The sequence below is a fragment of the Simochromis diagramma genome, unplaced genomic scaffold, assembly GCF_900408965.1.
Source record: "Simochromis diagramma unplaced genomic scaffold, fSimDia1.1 OVJJ01000131.1, whole genome shotgun sequence".
NCBI lineage: Eukaryota > Metazoa > Chordata > Actinopteri > Cichliformes > Cichlidae > Simochromis > Simochromis diagramma.
The window spans coordinates 6,286,800-6,297,629 of record NW_024387200.1 but is presented as its reverse complement, the minus strand read 5'-3'; the positions used below and the strand labels follow the sequence as shown (position 1 = coordinate 6,297,629).

The 10,830-nt window shown below is 41.1% G+C and overlaps 2 protein-coding genes across 2 annotated transcripts; both read left to right on the top strand.

Annotated features, from left to right (window-relative positions):
• Positions 1–299: 299 nt before the first annotated feature.
• LOC120745895 (septin-5-like) lies at positions 300–5,470 on the top strand. The gene is made up of 9 exons (XM_040051103.1): positions 300–390; positions 1,023–1,221; positions 1,334–1,468; positions 1,630–1,747; positions 1,908–2,009; positions 3,592–3,688; positions 3,807–3,942; positions 4,029–4,131; positions 4,365–5,470. The coding sequence occupies exons 1-9, from the start codon at positions 300–302 to the stop codon at positions 4,482–4,484; spliced, it is 1,101 nt and encodes a 366-aa protein (XP_039907037.1). The 3' UTR covers positions 4,485–5,470.
• A 2,425-nt stretch (positions 5,471–7,895) lies between these two features.
• Positions 7,896–10,120, top strand: LOC120745919 (platelet glycoprotein Ib beta chain-like). The gene is given in 3 exon segments (XM_040051133.1): positions 7,896–7,922; positions 9,341–9,650; positions 9,653–10,120. Coding segments are annotated over 2 exon segments (612 nt in total). The 5' UTR covers positions 7,896–7,922; positions 9,341–9,352; the 3' UTR covers positions 9,967–10,120.
• Positions 10,121–10,830: the final 710 nt, after the last annotated feature.

The following is a 10,830-nucleotide window of genomic DNA, read 5'->3' as shown; positions in this document are numbered from 1 at the left end:
CTTAATTCCCCATGTGTGTTAATTTCTTTTAATTAATCTTAGTTTTTTTTTATTGGGTGCAACAACAACATATGAATGTGACAGACTTAACTTTTGATGACATCTGTCACAAAATATAGAGACCACGCTTCCCAGTCAAATATTCAATTCAATTTTATTTATATAGCGCCAAATCACAACAAAAGTCACCTCAAGGCGCTTTTGTTGTGATTGATATGTGTGGATAGATAAAAAAAAAATAAATCAAAAGCTAAAGAACAACAAGTTCAAACAAATCCAAACGACCTGAAAAAGAGAGAATGATTGCTAAGGTCGTTTCCCTGATCCAAGAAGCCACCAAAACCTGGAAGCTAAAGAGGCTGAGGGACCATAACACAACCCCAGCAGATGGTGGAAAGTGAGGTAGCATTAACCAACCAGGTGGAGTAGTTTAGAAATAAATAAAACACAAAGCGATCTCTAGATGAAGCCTACAAGCTGTTCTACTTAACAGCGGCCAAAGAAATAAAGTCCTAAGCTTGCTGGCCTGCCTCTTCAACATAAAACTATAGTAGTGAGTAGCACCCCTAAAACTAGTGTGTCTAACAAAGTGTTTAAATGTGTCAACAATTACTTCCTTACTTAGCAGCCATCAGTCAGCAGACCACAAACTCTGGGTACTCTAAGTTATATACAAGCGTCCCAGTGATGAGTAACCTCTCCCTAATCTACTGGCAGCAGGACAAACTTCACACAAGGGAACACAGCTGAATGAGTGCCAGCTGTTTTAATAGCACTCCAATTATAAAGGTACTCGTGGTCATGCCCATCGTTCCATTTTTGGCTGATTCAGTCTGCTTCGAAAGTGTCCGTGGGCAAAATACTGAACCACCGGTTGCTCTGGATGTGTTCATTGGAGTGTGAATGTTAAGAAAGCATTTACACATAGAAAAATGTACTTGTGTGAATTTGTGTGTGTGAATGAGACATGTTGTATAAAGTACTTTAAGTGCTAAAGTATAGTATTTATAGTATTTAATGAGTTGTTGATCGGCTCTTGTACACTTTCACTGACCTCCCCTTCACTTGTCTTCTCTCCCCTTGCTGTCACGTTGCAGAACGCATTAATCAAACTGTGGAGATCATCAAACACACCGTGGACATCGAGGAAAAAGGAGTGAAGCTTAAGCTGACAATTGTGGACACGCCAGGGTTTGGAGATGCTGTGAACAACAATGAATGGTAAACATAAGACTCTCGCTGATCTGCTTGTGTCTGATTCAGACTGCTCGATTGAATTCCCGGGACCTCGCAAGAGCAGCTAATGTGGTCTGTGGTGTCTTTTTTGTCCCAGCTGGAAGCCGATCACAGACTACATAGATCAGCAGTTCGAGCAATATTTCAGGGATGAGAGCGGGTTGAACAGAAAGAACATCCAGGATAACAGAGTCCACTGCTGCCTCTACTTCATCCCTCCATTTGGGCATGGGTAATAACACACACACACACACACACACACACACACACACACACACACACACACACACACACACACACACACACACACACACACACACACACGTGGACACAAAGAAGTCATGATTAAAGCCACAATTTTGAGTCTCCTGCTCTTTCGTTTTCCTTGCTCAGGCTTCGTCCGGTGGACGTTGAGTTTATGAAGGCTCTACATGAAAAAGTGAACATTATTCCACTCATCGCAAAAGCCGACTGCCTCACGCCCAACGAGATAAAAAAGCTTAAAGACAGAGTGAGTCAAGGAGCTCCGCAGCAAAATCAAGATGTTTGCTTTGCAGGCTGGTGAATGAAAATGATCTCTCTCTCTCGTGTGTGTGTGTGTGTGTGTGTGTGTGTGTGTGTGTGTGGTGTGTGTGTGTGTGTGTGGTGTGTGTGTGTGTGTGTGTGTCCAGATAAGAGAGGAGATAGACAAGTTTGGGATCAAAGTGTACCAGTTCCCTGAATGCGACTCTGACGAGGATGAGGAGTTTAAACAGCTGGACAAAGAGCTGAAGGTGAGTCTGGGGACTCACATACCTGTGAGCTACTGACTTGCTGTACCTGTGGCTACAGATTCAATCATCGTACTTCTTATTTAACAAATGCATGGAGAAAAAAATGCAAACCATAAGGCTATCATCCATGCAGAGTGGAGCAGACCACCAGGCTCATACACCAGCAGTGGTTTCGGTGAATAGTGTAGAAGGGTAACCTTTTATTGAATTATTACCTCTATTTGAACTTTATAGTATAAAACAAACACGAGGTCTTTCCCGATCTGTCAACACACTGTCACAGTCTTCCTTAATACATGGATTATGCTCAGTTAACATTTGGTATGTCACTTTCTCAGGTCAGGTGTGGAAAACTAAACAAACTTCTTGTTCTTTGGAAGATTATTCAATCCAGTTAAAAACTCTGGGAAAATAACTTGAAGGTATTTGCCTCTAAATCTTGGACCTGCATTGCATTCAGTGGAAGTGAATGGAGTTTTGTTTTTCCTCCTTAAAGCAGCTAAAAGGCTAAGCTGCATCAGAATGTATATCTCAGCTCCTCTGGATAATCTGCACTTGTTAAGCTGGCAGGTTGGAAGTGCTTGTGAAAGCTGCTCACAGCAATGTTTTGTGCCTTTGTTTTTAATAAACTGTAACTATTAAAAGAGGTCGTATTAAATGATTCAAACAAGCACACAGGAGCACATTTCAGCATGATGGAAAGTGATAAAAGCTTTTTTGTGAAGAAAATGGAGATGGATCTAGAGATGCTGCCAGACGTTGAAGTGGGTGTGATAGTTGGATGGTGCGTTTTGGAAAGCTGAGCAAAACCTGTGATACAGAGAAGCCTTCAGCTGGCAGAAAGTATCTGAACTAAATGATATATATGGTGTATGGATAAAGTTCAAAGACAAATTTATTAAAAGGACCTTTCTTCTCCTTTCTTCCACCATGTTGTAATATGGTTCAAAGTTCAGTCTTAAACAACCCATTTTAGCTCCCTTACCTTTAAGACCATCCTCCCGTTAAGCCAGCTTATCTCTGATTGGCTGCCCCTCACAAGCACATGTTTAATACACACGTTTACAGCTTGAAATATCCTCTTTACTGACATAATACACAGCCAAGAGTAGAAAAAACATCTGAAACAGGGTGTTTTAAGGAGTCTGAAGCTTGGATTACTTGCACATATACTAAATGAAAATAAGGAAAAACACATCTAATCTCCTTTAAAATGTGAGTTCATTAACCTAAATGTACCTGCATGGCTTAATGGCATGAGGCCCAAGTGTGTTGCTGTGGAATTTGGGCTCCTAACCATTTACTGTCCTTTTAAATGAAAGTACAGCAGCGGCCTCAGGGGAGATAGATGCGGGCTTGGAGCATGAACGCACCGATCAGCTGAAAAAGTCAGTGGAGAGAAAATAAACAGCTAACAGTCTTTTACCTGTCTCAACAAATAAAGTCACAGTTGTCTTGAGCAGCTCAGGGGTCTTTTGTGAGCGTGTATAACTCTGTCAGTGTGTACCAGCATGCTCAGACAGCTTTCTCGGAGCAGAGAGGGGTTGAAATAACAACCCTTTCCTCGCGTCTCCTTCTGCAGGAGTGCACCCCGTTCGCTGTGATTGGCAGTAACACAGTGGTGGAAGCTCGTGGACAAAGAGTGAGGGGAAGGCTGTACCCCTGGGGGATCGTCGAAGGTATGCACACTCGAATATTCCACGTCTGTTCAGCTTTATTCAGCCTGAATGTAAATTGAAATAGTTTGCATGTCTTGACTGGATTAATAAAGTTAACGATGCGTATTTCTTTGCGCAGTGGAAAACCAATCGCACTGTGACTTTGTGAAACTGAGGAACATGCTGATTCGTTCCCACATGCACGACCTCAAAGACGTAACCTGCGACGTCCACTATGAAAACTACAGAGCGCAGTGCATACAGGAGATGACCAGGTACGTGAGGAATGAAAGCGTGAGCACGTGTAGCAAACAACTTCAATAGATGCTGATGTTTTCTCTCCATTTTCTTCATCTCTCAGTAAACTGGCTCAGGACAACCGTATGGAGAGCCCGATCCCCATCCTGCCGCTGTCCACTCCAGATGTGGACACTGAGAAACTGATCAAAATGAAAGATGAGGAGGTACCAAGCAACTTTTGTTGTTGTTTTTAAAAAAAAAAAAAGATTAAACACAAACTGTTATGACTTGTAATTGAATATATGTGCGCCATAATAAGATTTAACATGTTACAATTTTGTTGGATTCTGTTGAGGATGTGAAAATGTCTGCTGCGTAAAACGACACACAAAGAACCAAAGTGCTAGCAAAATATTTAAAATGACAGTTTTTAATCTGCTCTCCTCTCTGTCTCCAGCTGAAGAGGATGCAGGAGATGCTGAACAATGCAGCAGCAGATGCACGACAAAGAGCAGTGATGTGCCGCAGCGCCACCTGCTGCTTATCCCCTAACGACAGTGAGACCTCCAGACTTTGAACATGGTTATCAAGCGTTAGTGGCAACTCTGGCTGTACATTAATCTTCAGTTTGGTGCTTTTGTATAGTTTGTTTGCCTGGAGGGTGTTTTTTTTTCCTCTGAAACTATCCAATCTCCCACTTTGAGCCCCTCGCTGTGGTCCTAACATATAAGATATAAACACATAATTTAATAATCAGTGTATCTAATTTATAAATGCAGTGCTAAACTTTTTGGATTTAATGTCAGGGTGTTTGCTGCGACATATTTTGTAATGAAACGTAGGTTCTTGGTGATGTTTAGATTTTTGAACATGGATATTGTTTTTTATTATGCGATGGTGTGTTTCGGTGTGTGAATGATCATTACATTTTCTTTAATATTACCTTTAATATTACCAGGTATCCATCCATAAAACTCCTTTAAAAGGTACCACAGTGAATTTACGTCTACTAAAATCTGATTTTAGCTCTTCTTCATTTGCTCAAAAATACATTTGTTTGGCATTTATTTGCCGGTGAAAATCTTCTGCTCCTCTTCCAGCATTTTGTTAATGTGCCGAATGAGCTGAAAATGCTCTTCTTGCCGGTGGCTACAATGAATGGCGAGCCTCTGAGATAACGAGAGTCTGTGCAGTGCAGGGTGCATGTGCAAGCATGTTGTCATTACTCATATCCGCTAAATGCTGCTGTGGGCCTATTTTTACCGCTTTTTAGCCGATGCCCTGTTGTTGAATTTGGTGGATCGTGGCCTACAGGATGCTTTGTTACCACTACAGGATCAGTAACGAGGAGCCACTACTTTGTGCTTCTGTTTAAATATCTCTTCTTGGAAGTGAATTATGCCACCAAAGTTGTGTGTCCACAGTATGACAGAGCGTGTGTGTAGGTGTGTGTGTGTGTAGTCTCTGATACTGATGAGCTGTACATATTTTTGCCTGAAGGCTGTGAGCTCAGTCTGTGTCCCATTTACAAAGGTGTGACAAATAAACCCCAGTTTGTCGTCAGTCTGGCCTCGCCGCTTCAGTGTTGTTTTTTAGGAGACTCGCACGATATCCTCATTCACGTCCTCACGTCAGAGTCCGAGCAGCAGTACTCAGAACTGAAGCTGCTGCAAGGACTTGATCTGCTGATTCATATTTATCTCCTGCAGCCATTCTTCCTCTGCACTGCGCACGGCATCTTCTTCCTGCTGGGCAGCCCAGAAATACACAAGCAGATATGGGAGGAGAGAAATATCTCAGAAGAGCTCAGTTATTATATTATTATTTTATTATTAAGTGTCACAGTGGAAAATAAGGGTGTTTTAATAAAGGTAAAAGCACTCGTTATTGTGATAATGTTGAATGCTTGTGGTGACAGAGTGAATTTTAGCTGCTTTATTCAGCTCAGTAGCATGAAATGTCCTTTTCTTAACCTAAAATAATTCAAAAGAATTCACAATCTAATCATTTGTTTGTTAATTGTGTTTTGTCTTACTGATTTGTATCTGCAAACTAATTGGAGTAAAACTGCAATTTGCTTCTCTGAAGGGCTGTATGAACATAAAACAGAAGTATACCAAGATCACTACAACTTCCTCAGATTTGTTTTTAAGCATATAAACACCCCAAAGTCAAACTGGGGTTTCACTGCTCAGAGAGACTACAACAAGCGCGAGACTTACATCTCAGAATCTACACGCCTCAGTTAGCATGTCAATGTTGAAGTTCATGACAGTACAATTAGAAAAAGACTGAACGAGCATGGTCTTGGTTGGAAGGGCTGCCAGGAGAAAGCCTCTTCTCTCAGGAAAGAACGTGGCACAGCTCAGATGTGCAAAGCTGCATCCGAACAAATGACAAGTTCTCCGGTGATGGAGGTGTGATGATTTAGGCTTGGTTTGCAGCCACGGGACCTGGGCACTTTGCTAGTCATGAACTCCTCTTAATATCAAAGTACTCTAGAGTTAACTGAAGCTTGGCTGAAAATGGGTCATACGACAGAAGAATAAAGGTGTTGTAAAGGTGCAGTGAAAGTCCAGAAATGCTGTGGGAGCTAAGAAAGCTGTGCATAAACGAACGCTCTATGAACTGAAACTGTGTTGTAAAGAAGAGTGGGCCAAAATTCCTCAACAACACTGAGTCCTACGAATATCTTTATTTGCACATGACTGTACGTAACCGCTGTCAGACAGTTTAAAACAGAAGAAAAAAAATGTGTTTTTGATTTTTCAGCATTTATGTGCTCCTTATTGGCTCCTTATGGAATATTTAATATTAGACTTAATAAATGCCATGTCTGGTGTGCATTAAGACACAAAAATACAATCTAAACATAGACTATAAAATTACAAAAGTAGATTATAAAGAATTGTACACTTCAAATTATTACACATATTTAATACATGTTTGTAGTTTGCTATACAGAACTAGGAAGAGTCTAGAGGGTCGTGGGGTGGAGTGAAAATAAGTCATTAAAAACTTTATTGTCCTCACATTAAATTCTCCATTTATGTCATGATGGGAAAAAAATTGTCACGGTCTGGGTGTGTGGCTGTAAAATTCCGCTGACGGTCTGGACCTCCCTGGCATCCACCCATGGGCAGGGCCTACAGCCTCCCTCACCTGAAGCTGATTGAAGCAATTAGGTTGGAGATTTAGCTGCTTGCTGACACTGCTTCCTCGCCATTTCATCAACTAGCCTATTTACTCCTGGGATTTCATCACACTGAACAACTCATCTTGGAAATCTGGTTAACCCGCCTGCTTTCAGAATCATCTCCTTGCCTCACCTGCCTGCCCTTACACCACCACGGGACCTTCACCGCTCAGGACAGCTGAACACACACAACCCACCCGGGCTGCACCACCTCTCCTTCAAACGCTTCCATCTCCACTTGCACATGCGTACCTAATCACCAGCCAGCTGCCGTTGCTTTCTTGGGCCTGTCTCCTTGCTTTATCCCTCTCTCCTGGCCAAGACCCTCACGCCCCATGTGTCAAGCCTTAAGCCAAGTGCCATTGTAAACATCATCCTTGTGCTAGTTAATAAAACTTTGTTAAACCCTTTCCTCAGCCTCCGCTTTGGGTTCTTTGCATGTGGGTTTGATCGTTGGTACTCAGCCTCCGGCCGTTTTGTGACAAAAAAATTTCTAGCCTCATGTGATCTCAATAAAGGCCGACAATCGATTACATGTGTGAAAATACTCAAACTTTAAAAAATAAAGAAAATCTTTAATTAGTATAAACAGCTCTTTTTAGAACTTTATTAGGATTTAAATCATCAAACATAGCGGGTGGACATGTTTTCCACGTTGTGTGCATGTTCTGTGCGTGCATGTGCACAGGCGTGTGCAATGCCTGGAGCTCATAATTTGACAGCGGTCTTTATCAGTGAGAGCCAGCTGGCAGTAGCACACACTCTGAGAGCAAACTGTAAAAAAACAGAGTCATCTCCGAAGACGGCGACGCACTGAAGGTAAAAGACTCTCCTCAGACCTGTTTAGACTTTTCAGGTCTGCTGTGACATCATCAGTTTAATTTATTCCTCTTAAAGTTTAAGTTGATAGTTGATGTAATTACTGTGTTTCTGTTTTCATATACTCTACAGTGTAATGAACTTAGTATAAATGTGTGAAAACAGCAATGGGGTTGTGCAGCTTGTCATCAGCAGGGAGGTGTTTCCTGTCAATGTCAATGCAATTGACTAAAATTATCCAAAATTAATAATTTATCCTGTAAAACGTACAAATTTGTTATTTATGAGTACACATGATGACCTCATTATTACCATATTCTATAACGTATGTGGTCATTTTGTAATGTTTATGTGTTAAATTTGTTTAAATAAATTATGACCTAGTTTTAGATCATGGATACATCACATGCAGTTTTACATGTTTTATAAAGTCTGCATGAAATTTACTGCTAATGTCATATTAATCAGGACAAAACTGCTCAAAGAATGTATGATCAAATACAAAGCAGATACTGTGAGCAGTAAAACGAAAACACCTGCACACATGAATGCATTTTTAGCTACAACAACACAAAAACTGCAGCCTCACAGCAGAACCGAGACTTTGGTGTTTTCTGATCATTTACGTTGAGATATGAGTTTGCAGTGGACACTTGTTTGTGACACACAAACAATGACAGCAGAGGTAACTCTAGTTTTCGAGTCATTATCCTCAAAATGTTGAGTTCCTTCTGAGTAAGATCGAGTTTTAAGACGCAATTTCAAGATATTTAAAACCAAAACCTTCCGCACTCATCCACGCCTCGTTTCTGTTTACCTTGTGTCCTTTCCTGATTTTCTCTTCACCGATTGGCTCCTGTTTTCTTTTGTCTTTAATTGAACTCAGTTTGCACACATTATACAAGGACTACACTCCTCCAGTGGGGCAGCAGCTCAGAGTTTTTTCGGTTCATGTGCGTCTCCTTGTGCAGTTAAATAACCTTTGGTCTGAAGTAAAATAAACCATAAGTACTGATTGCTGGCTCTGTTTTTGCTGATAATCCTTTTCTTTGAACCTCCAAATTACATTTATGTTATATAGAAAAAACCCCATAAGCTCATGTATGTCTGATTTTTTCCCTCTGGCACTGGTGTGGGCATCAGATCTAAAGATCCATCATCAGTCCAGCCCTTTAGATCTGAGCAGCTCTTATGCATGCTTTACTGCCTTAAGTTAGAAGAGTTTTATCTTTTTGCACAATGTGGATTTTTGACTTTGTTTTATGTCAGCGCATGATGAGTTTTGCATAAACACACTAATGATCTTCATGGCTTCAATAATATACAGTGAAGAGATTGTTTCACACGATACATACAAAGGGCAGTTTACAGTTCACCTCACTCTAATTAACTCTTGATTCCTCCTCTCTCCTCTGCAGTGATTAGGAACCATGAAGGAGTTTCTGCTCATGTGTCTGCTCCTCTTGTTTGGAGGTCAAAGGTCCTCCGCCTGTCCCCATCTCTGCTCCTGTCAAGGCAGCCAGGTGGACTGCAGCAGCAGATCTCTCACAGCTTCTTCGCTGCCTTCCAGTTTCTCTGCTGGGACCTCCGAGCTCCGTCTCCACAATAACCTGCTGACCACCCTCCCTAACGGGCTCCTGGACGATCTGACCTCCCTCCGCTCCGTCTCTCTTCACGGTAACCCCTGGGCGTGTGATTGCGGCGTCCTCTATTTGCGAGCCTGGCTGCTGCGCAACCTGCTGGCAGCACATCACACGTGGGCGTCAACTGCAGCTCCCCACCCAAACTGAGAGGTCGGCTGGTGGCGTATTTAACTGAGCAGGAGGTGCTGGACTCCTGCCACTACTGGTACTGTGACCTGGCTTTGGCCTCGCAGGTGTGTCTGCTTGTATTTGTGGTCGTGCAGGCGGCTCTGCTCGTGGCTCTCGTCTTCTTCCTCAAGAGGTTCGAGAAGGTGTCTAAAGAAGCAAAGAGAATAACAGAGGAGAGCTTTAACCCCGCGGATGGTCAGAGGGAGAACGAGTACATGCCTTTAAAGCCGTGATGTGCGAAGGGCTGATCAGCATTTGAACACCAGGGATGAAACCTCTGTCACTGTGATTTTAAGTTTAGGTGTCAAGTTGAAGGAGTAACCTGAAAATAAATATATTCAGATATGTAGAAACATAAATATATTAAACCAACCAAGTTTCCGCTTCGTTCAGGAGAGCACTCGTTGAGGAAGATTTTAGATCTGAAAGGCTTAGATATAGTTTTCCCCCTTTAATTTGTCATATGTCCAGTTGCAGACCACAGTAGACCACTGTAAAATGAACTAAACAAAAACAAAGATTATTTTATCTGAGAGTAAATAAACTACGTGTTAATAATATCATTGTGTTTGCTCTTTACACGTATTCTGATCAAATGATGTATGAAACCTGATTTATCTACAACATGTTATTTAAAAATCATATTTTATGATTTTAAATAAAATAATAATCCATGTGTTGTTATTATCTGGATTTAAGCATAATTGAAGACCAAATGACGGGCAGATATGTTGTTTGTATCTGTTTAGGGCAATTTCAAGTTGTTTATTCCTTTTGAGCTTTATTTTAGGATAAATCTCATGATGTTCTTTTGCCATTTTTGCATATCATACATTGTTGTAATTTGTAAGAAAACAAAGCAAAACAAATTATTCTGATTGATGTTTTGTCATATTTGTGTAACTTTTAAGCACAAAACAAATGGTTTGATTAAATTTTTTTCTAATTGTTTCAAAACATTGTACACTTTTTTCACAATTGTATTACAAATTTCATTGCTTCCTTAGCATCCTTATTTATTATACCAACCCTCTACATGTCCTCTGTCATTACATACATGAACCTCCTCTGAGGTTTTTCCGTTTTTCCTCATGCCT